The sequence below is a fragment of the Micromesistius poutassou genome, assembly GCF_964030765.1.
Source record: "Micromesistius poutassou genome assembly, chromosome: 4".
Classification (NCBI taxonomy): Eukaryota; Metazoa; Chordata; class Actinopteri; order Gadiformes; family Gadidae; genus Micromesistius; species Micromesistius poutassou.
The window spans coordinates 22,947,012-22,966,429 of record NC_140274.1 but is presented as its reverse complement, the minus strand read 5'-3'; the positions used below and the strand labels follow the sequence as shown (position 1 = coordinate 22,966,429).

General features: G+C 49.0%; 1 protein-coding gene across 1 annotated transcript; it reads left to right on the top strand.

Moving 5' to 3' along the window:
• Window positions 1-1,762: 1,762 nt before the first annotated feature.
• On the top strand, window positions 1,763-17,907 carry LOC311341650 (POU class 2 homeobox associating factor 1; the record flags this gene model as incomplete). Its single annotated transcript, XM_084466453.1, has 8 exons — window positions 1,763-1,876; window positions 7,833-7,960; window positions 10,752-10,896; window positions 11,044-11,129; window positions 11,237-11,425; window positions 16,260-16,652; window positions 16,947-17,097; window positions 17,840-17,907. The coding sequence occupies exons 1-8, from the start codon at window positions 1,861-1,863 to the stop codon at window positions 17,905-17,907; spliced, it is 1,176 nt and encodes a 391-aa protein (XP_084322579.1). The 5' UTR covers window positions 1,763-1,860.
• Window positions 17,908-19,418: the final 1,511 nt, after the last annotated feature.

Genomic DNA, 19,418 nt, shown 5'->3' with positions numbered 1-19,418 from the left:
TGGGGAAGGGTACGACACTCAGCGTACGTTGCATGTCAAAGGATGAGCTTTGTGTGTATTGTACTGTGTTCCAGTTCACCACATGTTACACTTTTGATCCCACAAAGGGATTATGATGTATCACAGATCCTGGTTAGCAGTCAGATGCTGATCCATTTGGAAGTTGACAGGACTTCAGATACAGAGCGGTTCAGAAACATGTTTGCACTGCGTTGTTACCTTTTAAGCAATGCCCTATATATTTTTTTAAAGAAAAGACATAACTATAGTGAAAAGGTTACAAATGTTTTTTAAGCAAAGGTTAGAGATGAAAAAAACAGGAGAAATAAAGAATGTTAGAAACAATATGAATATGAGAGATCTAAGGAACAAGGGCTGATGGCGTAGCCTTCAGTGAGACCTACTGAATGTCCTCATGTTTCATATCTCTAAATCATGATGCATTCATAAGTTCTCAGATCTACTCCTTTTGAGGTAGTAACTTTTACATTTTCTCTCAAAATCAATTTACTCTGGAGAAAAAGGTTAAACAATAACATAATAACATAATAACACATATTTTACAAGAGTGATATATATTGTCTAATCAATAGTTAATAATAATACTAATCTATAGAGATAATGAGGAAGACGATAATAAGGAAGTTAGTTAATAATGTTCCATTCAGTGCTTGTTTCAGAGTTCACAGGCACATAGTTCTTTAGTGAATCATATTCATTTACTGAATAATGATTTATTGACTTAACTTATTAACTTTTGATTGACCAATATATATCACTCTTTTAAAATATGTGTAATGTTATTATGTTATTGTTTAACCTTTTTCTCCAGAGTGTAAATTCTCCTCTTCATCCTGAGCAGAAGGTCTCCTCTTCATCCTGAGCAGAAGGTCTCCTCTTCATCCTGAGCAGAAGGTCTCCTCTTCATCCTGAGCAGAAGGTCTCCTCTTCATCCTGAGCAGAAGGTCTCCTCTTCATCCTGAGCAGAAGGTCTCCTCTTCATCCTGAGCAGAAGGTCTCCTCTTCATCCTGAGCAGAAGGTCTCCTCTTCATCCTGAGCAGAAGGTCTCCTCTTCATCCTGAGCAGAAGGTCTCCTCTTCATCCTGAGCAGAAGGTCTCCTCTTCATCCTGAGCAGAAGGTCTCCTCTTCATCCTGAGCAGAAGGTCTCCTCTTCATCCTGAGCAGAAGGTCTCCTCTTCATCCTGAGCAGAAGGTCTCCTCTTCATCCTGAGCAGAAGGTCTCCTCTTCATCCTGAGCAGAAGGTCTCCTCTTCATCCTGAGCAGAAGGTCTCCTCTTCATCCTGAGCAGAAGGTCTCCGGGGAGATCAGACCTATTTTGGGGTGTGGCTGCCGGTCCTCACAGTGGTGTCTCTGGTTCATATCTGTTGTTATTGACAGCCTTTGGGCTGTGGTGTACGACAAACGGGCTCTCTGTCCGTTCTCCAGGAGGTTGGTGTGCGTTACCCAGCAGGGGGGGGGGGGGGGGGGGGGCCCGCCGGCCCTCGAGGTGAGGAGAGGAGCTTCACCACCACGGTGGCAGTCTGAAGAAACATGGCTGCTCATCGTCAGGGCGGGAGTTTTTGGGCGCTCGCTGTGACGTCATTAGCTGTGTGTGTGTGTGTGTGTGTGTGTGTGTGTGTGTGTGTGTGTGTGTGTGTGTGTGTGTGTGTGTGAGTGTGTGTGTGTGTGTGTGCGGGGGGTGGGGTAGAGGGGGCTGCTACTATGCTGCTCATCAGATCCTTCAAAGCGCCGTCAGGTCGTGGCTTTATGATTTTCGGTTGTTGTTTTCGACGCGCTGAACCATCTCATGGTTCTCCCAGCTGACGGCAGAGCCTCCGCCCGTCACTACAGCTCAGAATGCACTGGGACAAAGGTAAGGACCCTCTCTGCTCTACTGGTTATGACCCAATCAAAGGTAAGGACCCTCGCTGCTCAATCAAAGGTAAGGACCCTCTCTGCCCAATCAAAGGTAAGGACCCTCTCTGCTCTACTGGTTATGACCCAATCAAAGGTAAGGACCCTCTCTGCTCTACTGGTTATGACCCAATCAAAGGTAAGGACCCTCGCTGCTCTCCTGGTTATGACCCAATCAAAGGTAAGGACCCTCGCTGCTCTCCTGGTTATGACCCAATCAAAGGTAAGGACCCTCGCTGCTCTCCTGGTTATGACCCAATCAAAGGTAAGGACCCTCTCTGCTCTCTGGTCACGACCCTGACCTCCCAACGCTTTGGGATTAGAGCTGTCAGGGGTCGCCTGCTGGGGCCTGGCCTACCGCGCTTCTTTTGAGCAACATTGAACAGATTAGAACCATGCAGACTGTTAGTACGACTGTTAGTACGACTGTTAGTACGACTGTTAGTACGACTGTTAGTATGACTGTTAGTACGACTGTTAGTACGACTGTTAGTACGACTGTTAGTATGACTGTTAGTACGACTGTTAGTACGACTGTTAGTACGACTGTTAGTACGACTGTTAGTACGACTGTTAGTACGACTGTTAGTACGACTGTTAGTACGACTGTTAGTACGACTGTTAGTATGACTGTTAGTACGACTGTTAGTACGACTGTTAGTACGACTGTTAGTACGACTGTTAGTATGACTGTTAGTACGACTGTTAGTACGACTGTTAGTATGACTGTTAGTACGACTGTTAGTACGACTGTTAGTATGACTGTTAGTACGACTGTTAGTATGACTGTTAGTACGACTGTTAGTATGACTGTTAGTACGACTGTTAGTACGACTGTTAGTACGACTGTTAGTACGACTGTTAGTATGACTGTTAGTACGACTGTTAGTATGACTGTTAGTACGACTGTTAGTATGACTGTTAGTACGACTGTTAGTACGACTGTTAGTACGACTGTTAGTATGACTGTTAGTACGACTGTTAGTACGACTGTTAGTACGACTGTTAGTATGACTGTTAGTATGACTGTTAGTACGACTGTTAGTATGACTGTTAGTATGACTGTTAGTACGACTGTTAGTACGACTGTTAGTACGACTGTTAGTATGACTGTTAGTATGAACACACTCTTTTGTTAGCAACAACAAACTGATAAATAAGCAACTGGTTTGTTTGCTGCTGGTCAGCCTACTGGTCAGCCTGTTGGTCAGCCTACTGGTTTGTCCTCAGGAGGGCAGCCTACTGGTCAGCCTACTGGTTTGTCCTCAGGAGGGCAGCCTACTGGTCAGCCTACTGGTCTGGCTGTTGGTTGCAGGTCCTGACTCTCAGGCTCAATAGCAGGAGATCCAAGGTTCACCTCTAGACCGTTTATAAAAATAAATACGGATCATAAAATCTGTTCTTTTATTTAACACGGCACATTTTAAAACGCAGATTTCAACAGATTCAAAAGCAAGAGCCGATAGGACGTTGTGCGTATCGATTCAAACGGTGCTGTTGTTCTGGACAACAGGAATGTTATTCTGTGGGCTGCAGCCGCCCTCCTCAACTCTAATCTTGATATGCAAATCGTGAAGCGGGACAGTCCTCCCCAGCTGGAAAGGTTCCTCTTTTGATTAGCTTACTGCCAGTAAGTCTGCGCCTGTGTGTTGGTCTTGTGGTGTGTGTGTGTGTGTGTGTGTGTGTGTGTGTGTGTGCGTGTGCGTGTGCGTGTGCGTGTGCGTGTGTGTGTGTGCGTGTGTGTGTGTGTGTGTCTAGTGTATCTATGTATGTGTGTTTATAAATGTGTGTGTGTTTGTGTGTGGATGTGTGTTTGCGTCTCTTTAATACACACAGGTTAGTGTCCATAACCCTGCTCACAGTGTTTAGTGTAAGTCATCAGGTTAGTGTCCATAACCCTGCTCAGTGTTTAGTGTAAGTCATCAGGTTAGTGTCCATAACCCTGCTTTGATGATAGATCATTTTAATTTGTTTGTGTTTTCTTGTGTCTCTTTGCCTTAGCGTAGCTCTTATGGTGCACTTATTACACTGCTCCTCATCATCACTGTCTGCTCCTCTCTGCTCCTCATCATCACTGTCTGCTCCTCTCTGCTCCTCTCTGCTCCTGTCTGCTCCTCATCATCACTGTCTGCTCCTCTCTGCTCCTCATCATCACTGTCTGCTCCTCTCTGCTCCTCATGTCATCACTGTCTGCTCCCCTCTGCTCCTCTCTGCTCCTTAATGCTCCTCTCTGCTCCTCTCTGTTCCTTAATGCTCCTCTCTGCTCCTCATCATCACTGTCTGCTCCTCTCTGCTCCTCTGTGCTCCTGTGAAGCGTCTTCAGAAGCGTCTACAGATTGACATTGATTGATCTTTGTGATAGCCGGAGCCTCTCAGCTTTGAGTGTTAGTGTTAGTGTTAGGGTTAGTGTTAGGGTTAGGGTTAGGGTTAGTGTTGGGGTTAGGGTTAGTGTTAGTGTTAGTGTTAGGGTTAGGGTTAGGGTTAGGGTTAGTGTTAGTGTTAGTGTTAGGGTTAGTGTTAGGGTTAGTGTTAGTGTTAGGGTTAGTGTTAGTGTTAGGGTTAGTGTTAGGGTTAGGGTTAGTGTTAGGGTTAGTGTTAGTGTTAGGGTTAGTGTTAGGGTTAGGGTTAGTGTTAGGGTTAGTGTTAGTGTTAGGGTTAGTGTTGGGGTTAGTGTTAGTGTTAGGGTTAGGGTTAGGGTTAGTGTTAGGGTTAGGGTTAGTCATAGTCGTTGTTAGTCAGTGTCATTGTTTCAGGTAGGGAGTGTATTGGCTGGCTGGCCCCTCAGGTCCTGAGTCGCTCTCCTTAGGGAGAAGAGTGTCGGTGGCGCTGCAGCGGGCTACCACCAGGGGGCCTGGTGTGGCAGTGTGACGGCTGTGGGTTCTTCTTCATCACCCCCTCTCCTCACCGCCCGGGAGACAGGTTTACAGGCAGGCTGATGAAAGCAGCAGGTGTTGCAGATTAGGATCTGCTGGAACGCGTGTCTCGCTGAACGGGACGCTGCTCTGGAGCTCCAGGGTTCACACACTGCAGCTCCTTTGTTACGCTGCTCAGCTACAAGGGATCACATTCACTGATGGAGGTGGCTGATATGCAGGGTGGTTAACCTGATCTATGGGCTGTGTCTGTGGCCCAAACACCGCCCTAATCACCAGCTCCACCCGCCTGAAAGAGGCTCCATCTGATTGAGGTTAAATTGTAATTGTTTCATGTTACGCGTCGATTCTTCTCAAAGTAACAAAGAGGTGTAGAGAAAGTGAAGTGCCAGCAGGCCTGGCTGTCTGTGGTATGTGGGTGGAGTCTCCCCTCCCACGCACCACCCTGGTGACCCCTTCCACACCAGGTCACAGGTGGATGTGTTGAAACCAGTTTGCAATGTCACAGTCAGAGCAGGTGTCTCATGTTGCCCTGTCAGAGATCCCCCCGTGTCTGTGTGCTGGTTTATTCTGCGTGCATTGGTTCCCCTGACGCGGCCTCCCCCAGCCCACAGTCCAATCAGACTGGGCCAGGCCCGGCTGAGACCAGCCGTCGTCACACGACACAGTGTGACGCCGTTTACTCTCTGAATCTCTGAGTGAGAAAGAGAGAGAGAAAGGTAGCGGTGAGAGAGGGGAGAGGGAGAGGGAGGACAGAGGAGAGGGGGGAGAGAGGGAGAGAGAGAGAGAGAGAGAGAGGGAGGACAGAGGAGAGGGGGGAGAGAGGGAGAGAGAGAGAGAGAGGGAGAGGGAGGACAGAGGAGAGGGGGGAGAGAGGGAGAGAGAGAGAGAGAGAGAGAGAGGGAGGACAGAGGAGAGGGGGGAGAGAGGGAGAGAGAGAGAGGGAGAGGGAGGACAGAGGAGAGGGGGGAGAGAGGGAGAGAGAGAGAGGGAGAGGGAGGACAGAGGAGAGGGGGGAGAGAGAGAGAGAGAGAGAGAGGGAGAGGGAGGACAGAGGAGAGGGGGGATGTTGGAGGGAGAGAGAGAGAGAACACTGCAGTTAAAATAGATCAAGTTCAAAAGAAATGGTTCTTAAGTAAAGAGATCCCTGCGGTCATATCTCTTCTCTTCCAGTTCTCCTGAGAGTCAACACCTGCCACTCAACACACTCAAAGACGAAGTCGAAACCATGTTGGCGTCTGAGAATTAGTATGGCCTAGAGGCTAATGTGTGTGTGTGTGTGTGGTGGTTTCTATGCAGTTCTGTGTATGCATGTGTTTCCATGCAATATCTTGCCTTTAAAGTTGCCATTCAGATCCTGTCTGATGGACCCTTATTCTGAGTGATTTTATACAGTCTTAGTGAAAGGTACGATACCATACAACTTTATTAATCCCCTGTAGGAGAAATTATTTTGTTGCAGTCGCCCAGCAGCAGCAGAAAAACACAGGATAAAAATGAATAAAATACAATAAAAATACAAAGTACTAATACAACAAAAGTAGACGCTAAGGGAAAATGCTAATCAAAATGCTAAAGTAAGGAGAAGACAAGACAAACAGAGCAAACAACAACAAACAACAACAAACAGGGCAAAAGAATGCCATGACATCATGATATGAAGTGTGTCCATGATACACTTTCTATCATATCATATCATTATATCATATCTACTAGGGTCTGCTGGGCATCACTGCAGAATGGCGGACGCGAGCAGTAAACACTTATGAACGATACATGAGTTGATAGCTCACTTGATAGGGATATTTAAATGTGGACCAGTTAACCATTACACTTTGGTATAAACGATGCTTCCAGTAGGTTCTGCTTCAGTGGAGCTCAATAAGGAGCACCCAGCGATGCTTTATGCCCACACACTGGATCACCATGAGGGTGTAGAGGAGACACTGGATCACCATGAGGTGTAGAGGAGACACACTGGATCACCATGAGGTGTAGAGGAGGGTGGATCACCATGAGGTGTAGAGGAGGGTGGATCACCATGAGGTGTAGAGGAGACACTGGATCACCATGAGGTGTAGAGGAGGGTGGATCACCATGAGGTGTAGAGGAGACACTGGATCACCATGAGGTGTAGAGGAGGGTGGATCACCATGAGGTGTAGAGGAGGGTGGATCACCATGAGGTGTAGAGGAGGGTGGATCACCATGAGGTGTAGAGGAGGGTGGATCACCATGAGGTGTAGAGGAGGCACTGGATCACCATGAGGTGTAGAGGAGACACTGGATCACCATGAGGTGTAGAGGAGGGTGGATCACCATGAGGTGTAGAGGAGACACACTGGATCACCATGAGGTGTAGAGGAGGGTGGATCACCATGAGGTGTAGAGGAGACACTGGATCACCATGAGGTGTAGAGGAGGGTGGATCACCATGAGGTGTAGAGGAGGGTGGATCACCATGAGGTGTAGAGGAGGGTGGATCACCATGAGGTGTAGAGGAGGGTGGATCACCATGAGGTGTAGAGGAGGGTGGATCACCATGAGGTGTAGAGGAGGCGTCAGCAGGTCGTTAGATGTTGACCACAGATCACTTTATGGCAACGGGGGTCGAACAACACGATGAACAATCAACAACAATCAAACAACAACACGATGAACAATCCCAGAACACAGAGCGGAGAAGAGGCCCCGACTGGCCCCGCGTGGCCCCTAGCCCCTCTAAGCCCAGGAGACACCAGTGTAGCCCCTAGCCCCTAGCCCCTCGTCCTGTGTGGCCCCTAGCCCCTAGCCCCTAGCCCCTAGCCCCTAGCCCCTAGCCCCTCGTCCTGTGTAGCCCCTAGCCCCTAGCCCCTAGCCCCTCGTCCTGTGTGGCCCCTAGCCCCTTCAGGCCCTCATGCCGCGCTGAGGGCCTCATGCGTGAACCCGTCTGTGAGACGAGCTGTCAGAGGTCAGAGGTCAGAGGTCAGAGGTCAGCCAGCGCCCGCTTCACTCAACTCCTCCTCCTTCTTCTTCTCCTCCTCTCCCCCCTGGTGACCTCCAGCGCTGCCGGGCCCCGGGCCCCCCAGGCCGTACCAGGGTGTGCGGGTGAGGGACCCCGTCAGAGAGCTGCTGCGGAGGAAGCGAGGCCTGGAGCGGCAGGACGGCCCGGGGACAGCACCCCCTGCTGGGGTGAGCTGGGGATGACACCCCACTTCCTTTTCATCTTTTTTCCAGTCGTAGGCAAGCAATGTGATTTCAATATGCATCAATATATTAACATATAAGTGGGTCACTCTTTTAAGATATAAATATGTAGCATAATAAAGTGTAATAAGGATAATAATAGGAGGTGGAACAGAGGAGAGGAGGAGATGGGACAGAGGAGAGGAGGAGGTGTAACAGAGGAGAGGAGGAGATGGGACAGAGGAGAGAGGAGACTCGGCCACAGAGCCCCCTTCAGCCTGCATGGTTTGGGGAGAACCCTGATGTAAACATCACCAGGTGGATCCAGCCTGATAAAACATCCGTCCTCCACGTGTCCATGGGAGAGAAAGCACTCGGACAGGGAGAGAGTTTACTTGTTTTAATTTAGTTGAACTCTCTTTTTAATGTCTGAAAAGATGATAATGATTCAGGTTAATACCGGGTTCAGTGCCCCTCAGAGAGGCAGGCCCAACCCAGGACGTTTATCATCATCGTTTATCATCACGTCGTTAACCTCACAGCATAATTACCTAAGACCTATTTTAGGGTTGAGTTAATGTCCAAAATGCCCTAAGGCAAATTGATGACTGTGGCAGATAGTGATGATGGAATGTAAAGAGCACTCTGATTGGCTTAGGACATTAGCCAATGAGGCCCAGTGAGTCAGCAGCTTGAGTAGAGTTGGTTTAGATTGGTTGGTTTGGTTTTTCACAATTTGGCAAAAAATAGGACTTAGGCAATTATGCTATGAGGCTAACGATGCACATTTTTTGTTAAAGATAATCATGAACATTGAAAGGCGCTTTAAAGGTTTTTGAAGGGTGAGTGCATCAATAAAAAAACTTTATGTAAATAATGAACCTTTGGAATGTTCGGCAGAGGCAGAGCCAATAAAAACACTTGGTCCTAGTCCGTCGCAACGAAGAATAATAATAAATAAAGTCATCCAGAGTCACTCTAAAATCAGTCTTTACTGAAAGAACATCATCAGTTACATAAGATAAAACGTTGCATTAACTAACAAACTAAACGTCATATACATTCACTGAACAAAGATTATGAAAATAAAGTTCACATATCTGACTGGAAATGTGATCAAGACACATTAAACACATGAAGCCGAAGCAATCATTTATTTTGCTTTATTTGACTTGAAACCGTCTAAAGAATGTTGGCTCGGGGGCGCTGGAGCGGAACCATCACGTGGGTCGTTGTGGGTCATGTGAAAAACAGCCTCTTGTGTCCGTTATGTTGGGGAACAGGTTGTAATGCAGTCGCTGCATCGCGGTGCACAGAGCAGCAAACAGCCCCCTCACACGTCCATGTTCAGCCATTCCTATCATGTGGGCTTTGGTGACGGTTGGGACCTGTTTCTGAACGGTTCTCCTATCTCATCACTGACACTGATGACGAATCGATGACAAACGATGAGACACATGAACCGAGAAATGTGGTTGTGGTGTCCCACCCTGCCCCCTGAACTGAGTGACCCTCCCAGCAGCTCCTGGAGGAAGAGGGCAGAGGAGAACCAGCGTTTAGGCAGAAGTGGGCTGACCCTAACCGGCCGCGCGGGGGTTTTCTCCTTATGTAATCCAGGGGTTTTTCCATGACGGTTGTAGCCATTCCCCCGCGTGGCCCCGGGGCCGGGCACCGCGCCGCATGCAAAGCAGCTCCCAGCTGGCCCACACGCCTGCCAAGAGACACACTGCACACACGTTCATACAAACACACACACACACACACTGCACCACACACACGTTCATACAAACACACACACACACACACACACACACACACACTGCACCACACACACGTTCATACAAACACACACACACACACACATGCACGCACACACACGTTCATACACACACACACACATGCACACACATACACGTTCATACAAACACACACACATGCACGCACACACACGTTCATACAAACACACACACACACACACACGTTCATACAAACACACACACACACACACACACACATGCACGCACACACACGTTCATACAAACACACACATGCACACACACGTTCATACAAACACACACACACACACACATGCACGCACACACACGTTCATACAAACACACACATGCACACACTCACGTTCGTTCATACAAACACACACACACACACACATGCACACACACACACGTTCATACAAACACGCACGCACGCATGCACGCACACACACACGCACACGCACACACACACACACACTAATTCTAATTAGTGTATTCTATTTCTAATGTAAGAATGTTTTCATGTTTGACTACAGCAGCTGTGAATGCTGTGTAATAGAAGCAGCCATGTATAGCATGGCCCGCCTTAGAGAGGGCTTGAGCACCCATTCACCTTTACCCTGACCCTTCTGCATGTGTGGATGGTAATGCATGTGTGCATGGTAATGCATGTGTGCATGGTAATGCATGTGTGCATTACGTGTATTTATCCAGATATTTGCTGACTACAAGCTTTTGAGCGTCTGCAGTAAGACTTGTTCCCCGTAGCGTTGTTCCTGTTCACTGTGGGGTCTGTCACATCGTGTTACTATGGACATGTTACACGTTGTACAAATGGCTGATTGAAAGATGTTTAACCCTCCAAGGATAACTCAATAAAGTATGACACCTATGACTGCCTCTTATCAGTATTACTATAGACCCCATTGGGTTTTTATGCATTAATGCAGGTGCATGTTCTCACAACGATAGCGTGTTTCTACTGGTCATTGTAGTGATTCATATGTCCGTCTATTTCCCTGCAGGATGCGTCTCCACACCACAACCACTCCCCCTACCCACCAGGAGGTCCTACGTCCTACCCACCAGGAGGTCCTACGTCCTACCCACCAGGTGGTCCTACGTCCTACCCACCAGGAGGTACGTCTCCTACATCCTACCCTCCAGGAGGTAGGTCCCCTACGTCCTACCCTCCAGGAGGTACGTCCCCTACGTCCTACCCTCCAGGAGGTAGGTCCCCTACGTCCTACCCTCCAGGAGGTAGGTCCCCTACGTCCTACCCTCCAGGAGGTACGTCTCCTACATCCTACCCTCCAGGAGGTACGTCCCCTACGTCCTCAAACATCTGCTCGGCCGGCTGCTGTTCCTTCCTAACCAGCCTGTGTCCCCTCTCCAACGGACAGGTGGCTCTGGGCCTGGGGGGGCCGGCGGGGTCCAGGGGGGCCCCGGCGGGGACTGGGCCGTCCAGCCCCTGGGGGCCCCTCTCTTCCAGCCCCCCCAGGCCCTCCAGAGCACGGCGGCGGCGTGGTGCTCCGTGGACTGCGGCCAGCAGCACCTCCCGGGGTCGGGGCCGTACCCGGGGCCCCGGGGCCTGGCCGGGGAGGTGTACATGAAGACCCTGGGCCCCAGCTACGCCCTGGTGGGGCCCCCCCACACCCTGCTGACCTACACGCACGGCCCCCTCCTCGCAGGCCTGGGGGTGAGTGGCCACTAGCTCCGCCTCCTGACCCCAGGCTGTTGTCAGGGTCAGCTCCGCCTCCTGACCCCAGGCTGTTGTCAGGGTCAGCTCCGCCTCCTGACCCCAGGCTGTTGTCAGGGTCAGCTCCGCCTCCTGACCCCAGGCTCCTCTCAGGGTCAGCTCCGCCTCCTGACCCCAGGCTGTTGTTGGGGGTCAGCTCCGCCTCCTGACCCCAGGCTGTTGTCAGGGTCAGCTCCGCCTCCTGACCCCAGGCTGTTGTCAGGGTCAGCTCCGCCTCCTGACCCCAGGCTGTTGTCAGGGTCAGCTCCGCCTCCTGACCCCAGGCTGTTGTTGGGGTCACCACTCTGAAGTGGCGTTGGTATATTGAAGACTTACATATAGTGCATTTTATATTTCTAATATTACATTGACAGGTTGTTATTATTCTTTCTCTTTAGAATAAGTGAAAGACAATAATAATATATACTAATATATAATAAATAAATAATAATATATAATAATATATAATAAATATAATAATACATAATAATTAATAATAATATATAATAAATATAATAATATATAATAATATATAATAAATATAATAATAATAAATAATAATATATAATAAATATAATAATATATAATATGTCATTAATACACAGGATCAGATGTTATAATCCCTTGTGCCAAAATCCAAGGAAAACACATTCAGAAGCCCCTGTCCAAACCAACCTTACAAGCACGCTGGCTACCAAACTACCAACCAAAGGTGAAAAGAAAAGAAAAATAAATAAATAAATAAATAAATAAATAAATAAATAAATAAATAAAATACAATGTACCTATCCTATCCTATGGCTATCACAGCCTAAAAACAGCAATGCCACCTTCAACAGACCCAGGCTCCGTTTAAGTGCGAGCTCCAGGTAGTGACAATGCCCCCCTGACCAAACCAACCTTATAAGCACGCTGGCTACTAAGCTACCAACCAAAGGTGAAAAACACGCGACAACTAGCCCAACTAACAGCAGTAAATACAGCAGTATGCAGTAAGCAGAATATCATTGGGGTTATCAAGTGGGCACCCTCTTTCACAAATGTTTTGTTAAGTTAGGCCCACGACACCTCCTGAAGGCTTAACAATGAAACCAGCATCCTGGATTCACCCCCCTCAATGCTGCCACCACATTGCCACATTTAATGCATCTAAACACTCTCTTTCCTGTATCGTACCCCTAGCCCTACCACTAACCCTGACCAAACAAACACGTTAGCACATCTGGCTTACCTTAGCTTGGTAACCCCAGGAAGTATGTTTTCTCCTTACCCACAGCCATTCACTTGCTCGTTCTGCTGCCACGGACATGTTACTAACCGCCTGCCTCAGACTTCGTCCACAAATACCCAGTTCAGTCAGCAAGCTAATAGCAGATCTAGCCATGAACCCCCGCGCACTGACTTCAATAGGCCTTAGTCGCGTAGTCCAGCCTCGCTGTGCTGCCTCTCCAGCCATCTCAGCATACTTCGCTTTCTTAAGCTCATTGGCTACTTCAACTCTGTCTTCCCAAGGAACTGTAAGCTCAATAAAATAAACAATCTTCTCTGAGTCTGACCACAATAGCATATCTGGTCTTAGCCGAGTGCTAACGATGTGTGGAGGCACAACAACCTGCTGAATGAGGTCCGCCTTCAATTCCCAGGCTCCTCCATTACTTAGCTGCCCGACTCTATGCCTGCCTCTAAATGGTCTAGCCTTTTCCCCCTGATGCACAAAGTTAATTTGCCTACCCTCTTTACTAGCGGCTGCTGAATTAGCTTCTCTCCGTTTAACATCAACAGCCTCTGCCAAACATTTCAATACCTGATTATGACGCCACGTATAGCGCCCCTGGGAGAGACTTACCTTGCACCCTGATAGGATATGGCGGAGGCTGCACACACAGGAACATAGTGTGCATGTCTCATCCTCACCAAACCACTGATTTAAGTTCTGGGGAGATGGGAGAACATCATAAGTGGCACCTATCATAAATCTGATCCTGCTAGCCTCCATGCTCCATAGATCTCTCCACTTTATCTTCTTCTTCTCCACTCCCTCCCAATTCACCCACTGCCCTTGTTTAGCCTGCGACACTGCCTTAGTACATTTTACAATCCCCTCCTGTCTATGTATTTCCTCCACTACCATTTTCCTCCTTTCTCCTGCAGAAGCCTTACCCCATGAGGGTTTACCTACGTCCCTCCCTAAGCCCCCCCACCCATGCTGAACATGGCCCATAATATCCCTATGCCTAAGTGCCGATTGAGCTTGCTTGTTGACCGCTTGTTTTGGTTTCCATTTCCTCCCTGCTTTAACTGTGGGTGCAACCCTCCTCACCACTGGGTCCTTGGACTGAGTAAGAGTCATTTCCAGTCTAACCTTAGCACATTTTAATTCTTCTGTCAGATTAGATATGGGCAACTCTACAATGCCCTTCCCATACAAGGCTGCGCTGCTTAGGCAGCGTGGGACTCCGAGCCACTTTCTGACAAAAGAGTTGTCATCATTTTTTCCATCCTTTCTACCTTTGACAGAGGAACTTCATACACTGTCAATGGCCACATTAGCCGGGGCAATAGACCAAACTGCAGACACCACAACTTAAGCTTACCTGGCAGCCCTGACTTGTCTAACTTTGCAATACCTTGTCTAGTTTCCTGTCTCAATCCTTCAACCTGTGCCTTATCACTAAGGCTTGCATCATACCACCTTCACAGACTCTTCACTGGCTTCTCCAAAACTGTAGGCATCACCTCTTCATTTATAGCAAACTTCTTATCTACTACCTTCCCTTTAACGATTGAGAGACTCCTAGACTTACTTGGCTTCACCTTCATTCTAGCCCATTGCAGAGATTGTTATTTAACTTATCCAGCAACCTGCTGGTGCACGGAGCGGTTGACGTCATGGTTGTCATGTCGTCCATAAAAGCCCTAATTGGGGGGAGGCGTGGCCCTCCCTGCAACTTCTCCCCACCCACTACCCACTTAGAGGCCCTGATAATGACCTCCATCGCCATTGTGAAGGCGAGTGGGGAGATTGTACATCCCGCCATAATTCCTATCTCGAGCTATTGCCACCCTGTGGTGTACTCTGCCGTAGTAAAACAAAGTTGAATATCCAGAAAATAAGCTTTAACTAGGCTTTTAATGCTACCTGGGATTCTAAAGTAATCAAAGGCCTCCCATAACAGACTATGTGGTACTACTGACCCGAAGGCATTAGCCAAATCCAAAAATACAACATGCAGGTCTCTCCTCTCGCGCTTCGCTAACCGAATTTGGTGCCAAATCATACTGGTATGCTCTAAGCATCCGGAGAAACCAGGGATTCCAGCTTTCTGAACCGTGGTATCAATTAGTCTATTCTTTTCAAGATAACTTGTCAATATCCGAGCCACCACACTGAAGAAGACCTTCCCTTCAACATTCAGTAGACTAATTGGTCTAAACTGATTAATCTCAACTGCGTCCCTCTCTTTGGGAATAAATATTCCCCCAGCCCTACGCCACGCCTTGGGAATACTCTGCTTTTTCCAAACTATTCCCATTAGCTTCCATAGGAATCTTAAAACATCCGGTGTGCTCTTATATAATCGGTAGGGCACTCCATTGGGTCCCGGGGCTGAAGAGGCCTTTGCACGTTTTATTACTTCTTGTACCTCTTTCCACCTTGGTGGGCTATCGTCACACTGACTACTTAATTCACCAATAGGTGGGATATCAGTGGGAAGCACCATCTCTCTGAACCTCTCCCTGTCTTTGTGCACTCCCTCCAAGTACTCCTCAAGCTTCTGCTTAGGTTCCATGAGACTACCACTCTTCTGCTTATCAAATAATGCCTTAACAAATTTAAATGGATCTTTATAAAATGCTACTCTAGCTCGCGATTTCTTCTTCCTATTTTTCCTAATATTTTCTGCTCTTCTTAGCACTGCCAACTGCTCCCTCACATCTGCCTGTAGACAATCAATACCTTCCTTCTCGTCATCTGTAGCTTTTCTCCACTGCTTCTTAAGCTGCCTCCTCTCCTGGATGAGTCTATCTATCTCTTGCTGGCGCCTAGACTTGACTACCTCATGTTGCCGTTTCGTCCTTTTCTCAACAATCCCAAATCTTTCTTCACCGTAGCTGTAGATAATGTCCCCCATTTTCTCTAACTTGCTTTCAGCCGTCCCTTTAAGCCGTCCCAGAATGCAAACCAGATCGCTGTTAACATCTTCCCAAGTCCTACCTTCTGCTGCACCTGGCCACCTGATCCCAGGCCTATGGCCACTCATCTTCTCCCTCTTTGGTTGGCTGGCCTCCCTTTCTGCCTCAGTGCTTGACTCTACCTCCACAACATCAGGGGTGCTGATGTCCTGCGAACTGTGGGTTACTTCCTGTCGCTGGACTTCAACCGACTGACTCGATGCACTTCTTAAGAAGTAGCTATCAATGCGGGTTCCCTGTGTTCCCTCTACCAAGCACTTCATTCTACCTTGATGGATTCTTAGGCCCTTCATAGTAGTAACCTTCTGCCAGCCACACACACACACCTGCAGCTTCTTCTCAGTTAAATTTGAACTAATGGCTTCCACATAAATAAATATAAATATAATAATATATAATAAATATAATAATACATAATAAATATAATAAATATAATAAATATAATAAATATAATAAATATAATAATATATAATAAATATAATAATACATAATAAATATAATAAATATAATAATATATAATAAATATAATAATATATAATAAATATAATAATACATAATAAATATAATGATAATAATCCACAATAACCCCCCCGCTCCCCAGATGGAGGGTCCAGGCGCCGGGCCCACCTACATCCCCTGGGGGGCCCCGCCCCTGGCCGCTGTATCCACCCTGCCCCCCCCCTGCTCTGCACCCTGGCCCTGCTCCGCCCTGGTCCAGGGGCCCCTGGCGGGCCCCGTGCCTCTGGCCCTTGTGAGTGCCGTGCTGCCCCAGGTCGAGGTTTCCCAGGAGCCACAGAGGTCCGTCTTCCCCCAGGCGGCCCACGGGGCCCCCGCCCCACAGCGGCACCACCCCGACCTGGGGGCCCCCGCCCCACAGCGGGACCACCCAGACCTGGGGGCCCCGATGGAGCAGGCCCCCGGGCCCCTGGACCATCTTATGGAGCCAGAGGTGGAGCAGGCCCCCGGGCCCCTGGACCATCTTATGGAGCCAGAGGTGGAGCAGGCCCCCGGGCCCCTGGACCACCTGGTGGAGCAGCAGGCCGCCGGGCCCCTGGACCACCTGGTGGAGCAGCAGGCCCCCGGGCCCCTGGACCACCTGGTGGAGCAGCAGGCCCCCGGGCCCCTGGACCACCTGGTGGAGCAGCAGGCCGCCGGGCCCCTGGACCACCTGGTGGAGCAGCAGGCCCCCGGGCCCCTGGACCACCTGGTGGAGCAGCAGGCCCCCGGGCCCCTGGACCACCTGGTGGAGCAGCAGGCCCCCGGGCCCCTGGACCACCTGGTGGAGCAGCAGGCCCCCGGGCCCCTGGACCACCTGGTGGAGCCAGAGGTGGACCAGGCCCCCGGGCCCCTGGACCACCTGATGGACCCAGAGGTGGAGCCCATGAACCCACTGGAGAGACTTCTGGAAGGGGCCGATGAAGGCGGCGAGGGAGAGGGGGGTCAGGGGAGGTTCAGCAACTCTCTGTTCTCAGCCCATATTTGACCGTTTACTAAAATCACTGGTTTTGTAAACTGGTCTATCATGATTACATGTGTCCATAGGCCATAACTAGTACCAAACAAACAATGAAGTATACAGAGAAATCCAGAGAGAAAGAAAGTCAAACGTGAGGGTATATCGTCCTTTATTGAGGACATTAAGGTAACTGAATAAGTTATTCAGGCATTTAAACGACCACACCTTGACCTTTGTTTTGGGAGTGTGTTATTCTGGTGTTTTCCGTACGTTCTGCTGATTATTTGACCAAACTGGCGGAAAGTGTTTAACTGTATTGTCTGATCCTTCTATGGCTTCACAGCATAAGTGCAGTTTCCTTTTTTGTAAGGGCACTGTACTTTTCTATCATTTATACACCACTATATAATATATTTATCCACAAAAAACAATGAGTTTTATGTTAAATGGTTTCTTTGTAATCCAAGAAAAACTTGGAAACTGCTTGTTAGTTTAAGCGTAAGATCAAACGTGTGGTTAAATTGCATTGTTACAAGCATTGGTACAAAATACCATTGAGTTCAACGTTTAATGGCAACTTGTTCCTGTATTTCTGCCTCTTTCTTTCACCATGTTTTGCTTATCCAGGGTGGCAGAACACAATGGCTCACAGAAGACTGCTTCAATTCCTTACAAAAAAATAAAGAATTGTCCATGTGTCACCCCCCTTTACCTCTGTTATTCAGCCAATGGGATCATGGTCCCCAAAGCTCTGGACCCAGATCACATCCCCTTCAGACCAGGAGAGGACTAGGCCTCCTCTGGCCCGAGACCCCGGCCCTCTTCAGCAGCCCACCATGTCCTCACCACAAGGACCCCCATGCTGGGTGAAGAGCTGAGCCAGGGGCTCTGGTGCAGGGGTCTGGTGGTGCAGGGGGTCTGGTGGTGCAGGGGCTCTGGTGGTGCAGGGGGTCTGGTGGTGCAGGGGCTCTGGTGGTGCAGGGGGTCTGGTGGTGCAGGGTCTGGTGGTGCAGGGGGTCTGGTGGTGCAGGGGGTCTGGTGGTGCAGGGGGTCTGGTGGTGCAGGGGCTCTGGTGGTGCAGGGGGTCTGGTGGTGCAGGGGGTCTGGTGGTGCAGGGGGTCTGGTGGTGCAGGGGGTCTGGTGGTGTAGGGGGTCTGGTGGTGCAGGGGCTCTGGTGCAGGGGGTCTGGTGCAGGGGGTCTGGTGGTGCAGGGGGTCTGATGGTGCAGGGGGTCTGGTGGTGCAGGGGGTCTGGTGGTGCAGGGGGTCTGGTGGTGCAGGGGGTCTGGTGGTGCAGGGTCTGGTGCAGGGGGTCTGGTGGTGCAGGGGGTCTGGTGGTGCAGGGGGTCTGGTGGTGCAGGGGGTCTGGTGCAGGGGGTCTGGTGGTGCAGGGGGTCTGGTGGTGCAGGGGGTCTGGTGCAGTGGTGCCAATAAGAGAACCTAGGGGACATCTTTACCATTCAGCCTCAGATTGGCGTCCATAGCCTTCTTCTGTATGCCATAGTTCTGCATGCACGTATATCAAATCACAAAATACCTCCCATATCATTTGTGTTGATTGTGCACACATTGATGTGCGTGTACTATGATCTAAGTGGTGACTAGATGAAGCTCACCAGAGGTGAAGGATCCAGCAGGAGGCCAGCCACTCAGAGTTGAAGCTTCCCAAGTGCTGTCTTATTGAAAAGCTAAGTAGAGCTTAGAGGTATTTGTTTAGCGATACAGGAGATGGTAGTAATGTCTGATTCAGGTGGTATGGCCCCAAATATCAGCCTCCACAGGTAGAGGCAGCCATGGCCACACTGTGGCCTGTTGGAGGAAGAATGATTACATTCCTTCAATTAACACAACGCTTTTTAATGTATCCACCTGTATGGTAACTACTTCTAGACATATTACTTCTAGAAGTTACTTCTAGAAGTTACTTCTAGAAGTAATACTTTTAGAAGTACTACTTGGATTTGAGCATTTGAGAGAACTTAAAGTCACTGGACTTCATGTTCATGTGAACGTGAACTGAGAGCCATTGGGTGAATCTTATCAGGTTTCATCAGTGGGAGCAGGGCTGGGCTGAAGGAACGGCTCGTGTTATCAGTCTGATCACGCTTAGACCTGTCCCGCTGTTGTTGCCACACTGAGAACACTTAGAGTGAAAGTTCTTCACAGACACACACAAACACACACACACCCAGACACACACAGATACCAGGAGTACAAATGAGAGTCCTTTGTTTTAGCGTGTTGACGTGAGGTTGGGACCTGGACTCACACTGTGGTCTCGTGGTGTGGGACAGACAGACAGAAT